At 34.2% G+C, this 4,853-nt stretch overlaps 1 protein-coding gene across 1 annotated transcript; it reads right to left on the reverse strand.

The window, feature by feature from the left end:
* LOC105163623 (chaperonin-like RbcX protein 2, chloroplastic) lies at nucleotides 941–3,530 on the reverse strand. Its single transcript, XM_011082039.2, has 5 exons — nucleotides 2,798–3,530; nucleotides 2,197–2,288; nucleotides 1,862–1,919; nucleotides 1,418–1,483; nucleotides 941–1,302 (listed from the first exon to the last, which is right to left on the reverse strand). The coding sequence occupies exons 1-5, from the start codon at nucleotides 3,104–3,106 to the stop codon at nucleotides 1,192–1,194; spliced, it is 636 nt and encodes a 211-aa protein (XP_011080341.1). The 5' UTR covers nucleotides 3,107–3,530; the 3' UTR covers nucleotides 941–1,191.

Consider the following 4,853-nt stretch of genomic DNA (forward strand, 5'->3'; position numbering starts at 1 on the left):
CATTTCATTTGAAAAATGGAAAATACTTGTCTATAGAGTATTTCAGACCAAATTGTGTTTATGTTAACATCTTGTGGGTTTTATTGCAGATGGGATGCTCACGTGTTCTTTTAGTATGAGAATACTTCTTGTTGCAGGTAAGAATTTTCCTATGAAGATTAGTGGTAGCAAAATTCATAAGTTGACCAAGAAAATCTAAGGACAAAGACAACATCCTGTTTTCTTGCTAAACGGGAGTTCTTTATTGTCAAGATTCTCGGCTCACTCTTGCTTATTCACTGGCAAAAAAAACAGGGAAAACGTGTCATTAAGAATCACGTAATCAGGCCAAAAATCTTATTCTAAATATCAAAATTTGCTCGGGTTAATATTTAGCTTATTTCCTCTGGTGAGTGATTTTTTCATTTATTTGACCCTTGTAAAATTTTTTCAAGTTTTACAAAGAAATCATTTTAGTACCTCATTTTTCAATTTGCAAATTGATTGTTCGCATGTAAAGTTTTAAAAAAATGTAACTGTTTTAATTAAAAAAATTAGAATGGTTTACCATTGGGATAATTATTTAGATATTAACTTAATCAATGACATACAGATATGATTATTAAGAACTTAATGAACTTCCAATTAAAAACAATTATAGTTTTTAAAAGTTATGAACGAGGAACCAATTGTAATTAAAAATAAAAAGTGAGGTACTAAATTAAACTTTTGTTAAAAGGAAAAAGTTTTGAAAGGGTAAAATGAAAAAATCACCAATCGATGGGACTTATTGAAATCAATTAAAAAAACAAAACAAAGACTAATTTGGAGTTGAAATCAAATATGGGGACTACAATGAATTTGAACCAAATTTTCTCCGATTTCTGTAGGCTGTCAATGGAAGAAAACAAGGCATTTTCATGATCTGATGTTAAATATAAACATCAAAACCAAATGCAAATATCCAAACCACGCAAGAATTCTCATTTCAGAAACATATATCCAGACAGCGATTCAGGCCTACCTACAAATTATAGAATAGATGTGAATTAATAAGGAAGCACAGTGTAAAGAACAAATGACAATATTTCCTATTTGTGAAATCTACACGAATTATACACATAGATGAAATAGAACTAGGAGACGAGGTGATACAACAATCTTCCTAGTATCCATGAAACCCATCCATCGTTCATGGATTTATCCCACCACTTAAGTGTTTGTGTCCTCCGATGGCCATATCACGGTCTCCATCAGCCGTTCACGCATCAACTCTAAATTTTGATCGGAGATCCTATCGTACATCTCTGTGTGATCACACTTCTGAAGAAGAAACAACTTATGACAATTGAATATAATGACTGATAATGAACTTTTTCTCATGACAACATTAATATGACAATTGAAAACTGAGACGTCTGAGTCATTTCTTACGCACCTTAACCCATTTCCCATAGAGGTGAAGGCGAGTTACCATCACTCTTTCAGCAAGGTCCTGCTTGTCCTGTGAAAAGAATTTGATATTATATTTATAGTAAGATGGAAAAATTACATCGAGACCTCCTAAAGTTGAGGGATATTACAAAAGAAGTCCATTAATATTTAAATATTCCACTGCAACCCCTATAGTCGTGTTTTACATAGCAGATTCCTGTCGAAAGACCAGATGACCAAGGAAGAATCTGTAATGCAGTGCATGATTGCAGGGGATTTCATCATAATATTTCAAAAAATCAAGGGTTTCTTTATAATATGTCAAAACCTCAAGTTTGTATATATAATTACCATGAGTAACAGAGTACAAAAAGTGAGACGGTGAAGGGAGGATAGAGTGAGGTTGATCGATGATGTTTGTAGTATCACAGGCTTGAGAGAATCCTACCTTTACAAGGTTGCGGATAAACCTTTTTCCATAACCATGCTCGTTTGATGCGACGTAACTGTGAGACATTAGTAACCATAAAAAATATTAAAACAATAAGCATATATCAAATAAATGGGAATATAAGACTTATGGAAACTCCAGTTATTATTCAAGACACGCAGTTCATTAGTTTTCATATGTATTTTTGTAGTTGCAATGCACATTGACAGTGAAACTTCCACAAGACAAACTAACAAGATAGTGCATAATTACATCTTCTGAGAATTGACGAAGTGTATATCTAACGTGTGTGCAAAGTGGGACGAAAGCCCAAACAAACTTGAAGTTCTTACTTATAGAGCCACCGATATTGTGTAGGGTTCATCTCATAAAGCTGGTTCAAGACAGTTCTTACAGCTTTGTATGTGAAATAGTCTAGAATTTGCTGCAACAAAAACAATCTCCATCATATAAACCGACAAACAACAGAAATGACAAACACAATCTGGTGGTTCTCACTAGAAAAGATAGGATTATTAGTTACAACAGAATCAGGCGATACCAAGGGATGTTGCATCTTATTCCCATTAGACAGAATCGAAACCTTAACAGAGCAAAGGCTGCTGTCTAAGCATCCACTTGTGTCAATGCAGACATTAAACCTCAATACATTAGCAACAACATTTGCTAAAAGCATTTACAGATCTTCCCTTGTAGTCAGACTGAATTGCATTTCAGAATACAATTATAAACCAAGTTATGTCTTAACTAGAAGATTTGATGTGAGTTCTACTCTCACAATGGATCATAAAGTTCATCCAAAAATCTTGTTTCTCATAGTTAAAAGTATACCATATTACTTGAAACACAAACAGAAAGACACAAACAACATCAGAAACTACAACCACCGAAGTGTCAAGACATCATCATATGGCAAGCATAAACAGTTCTTACTTTCTTAACATCCTCAAAGTTGTCTTCATACTGCCCAGCTAGCTCATCCACAACCACAAGACTCCTATTCTTCTTCTGTTTTCTCAAACTCTTGGCACCCGAAAGAGCTCTCACCGATGAATAATCAAGAAATGAGCTGCTCAATTCCAAAGACCCTAAACGAGGCACATGCTTCCTACCAATTGAATGCCTTTGCAAACTCAAATCTCTACCGTTCAAATTGCATGAGGGCAAAGCATCCAAACACAAGCAAGGACAAGCCTTGGAATCAACCAACGATGAACCCACAACAGACACACCCCCCACCATGGTTCCACAAACAAAGAATCGAACTTTTGTCCTCCCAGAAACCCAATTTGCTAAAATACTTCCACACAAGATTCAAAGCGAGGAGGGGTTTTAAGTTGAAAATCAAGAAAATAAGAGAAGCCCACCAAAGAAAACCAAGAAATAATCGCAAGGAATCCAAGAAAATTGGAAGGTGGATTGAGGAATGAGATTCAATGGTTTATTTATGTACTTGGATGAAAAGGGTGTTCAAATTCACAACGGAAGTTGAAAAAACAGCGTAATCGTGGAAAGGGCAGTGCAAAAAGTGTGAAAGAAAAAAAATTGGTGATTTGTTAGGTTGGGGGGTTGTGAAAACTCTGACCAGAATAATAATTTGAGGCCGAAAATTTTCAGGCAATAGAGTTTTTGGAATTTTAATGAAATGCATGATGTAGTCTGTCTGATTTTAGTAGTAGAATTGCAATTTTGTTCCTTGCTTGGATTTTGAAGCCTTGAGCCTTTGGAATTCTTTGGACGGTTCTTCCAAGTTGGTGGCACTGTTGCCACGTGGGAGGACCCCGGCTGCCTCTCAGGGTAGTCTTGTAAATTCTTCTCTTCCACTGTTGCAAAATCTGATGTTTGTAATAACTTCTGTTTCTATGATAAAAATAAACAGCAGAAAAAAATCATAAACCAAGTAAGACTAAAAGTTAGAAAGATCTGAAAATAAAAGCTTACAAGTGAGGAAAAAAAATCAAAATTTGAGTATATGAAAAAATACCATAATAATTAAAATTGTACTAATAATCATTCAGAAATTGATAGAGAGCTATTTATAATTTTTAATTTGAATCAATTTAATTTAAGCAATTCAAAAATAGAAGTTGTATTATTCATCTTATTTTCAAAAGGAAGCTGATAAGTGCTTGCAACATCCCTACTTCCGGACTCAAATAAATTTTCTCATGTTTCTAGTTGAACATGTCTACGTCATTTCAATTTTACGAGTTTAAATATTTTCTTTGAAACAAGAACATTAACTAGATATTAACCTCGATCACTATTAAAAATCATAATCGATGTCAAACATAGAAATTACTACAAGAGTACTTACAAATTATTTATCAACGGAATCCTGCATTAACTTTCAGTCGCTCTAACAGAATCCTAATATTAATAAAGGGAATTGAAGAATGCAATCGTTTGATCAAATGAAACAATATACCTTAATTCTATAGATATAAATACGATGTGCGCGTACATAAAAAGATTTGAAAAACAAATGAAAGTATCAATAGTGGTGTAAATCAATCTGTATTTTAATTTTCATATTAATAAAAGAAATTGTCGATAAAATCGATATTCGAATACCCAAAATCCAATGGAAACTATTATACACTTGAATCAAATTAAGTACATTCTTCATCCAAAAGAAAATTTCAATTCTAAGAGCTGGGAAACATCCTAATTTTAGGGTTGACACCAATATTTATAGCTCAATTGCCTTATTTACCTAACCTTTAAATAGTTTTGGACTAAGTCCAATTAGTTATAAAGCAGGTCGTAGGTTTGGGCCTATCAAGAGATAGAGCCCAGCCCAAATTTGTAATAATAAAATCCAACTTGAAAAGGCCCAATACGGCTCTGAACATTGGAATTGGGCCTGTTGCAGCTCAGCCCAAATACCAACTGTCGTATAGTTTAGGAGGCAAGAACCCGGCAACTACGCCGTTTTGTTCCTGGAGGTCTTTAATTTGATTGTCTGTCTGGACTCCGACTCGCACAT

The sequence above is a fragment of the Sesamum indicum genome, linkage group LG6, assembly GCF_000512975.1.
Source record: "Sesamum indicum cultivar Zhongzhi No. 13 linkage group LG6, S_indicum_v1.0, whole genome shotgun sequence".
NCBI classification, from domain to species: Eukaryota; Viridiplantae; Streptophyta; class Magnoliopsida; order Lamiales; family Pedaliaceae; genus Sesamum; species Sesamum indicum.

Excerpts from the sequence above, each read along its gene's own strand:
- LOC105163623 (XM_011082039.2), bottom strand. The coding sequence starts at position 3,106 with ATGGTGGGGGGTGTGTCTGTTGTGGGTTCATCGTTGGTTGATTCCAAG. Across the intron at positions 2,289-2,797 it reads ACTTTGAGGATGTTAAGAAA|CAAATTCTAGACTATTTCAC; the intron begins GTAAGAACTGTT and ends TTTTTGTTGCAG. Across the intron at positions 1,920-2,196 it reads CAATATCGGTGGCTCTATAA|TTACGTCGCATCAAACGAGC; the intron begins GTAAGAACTTCA and ends AATGTCTCACAG.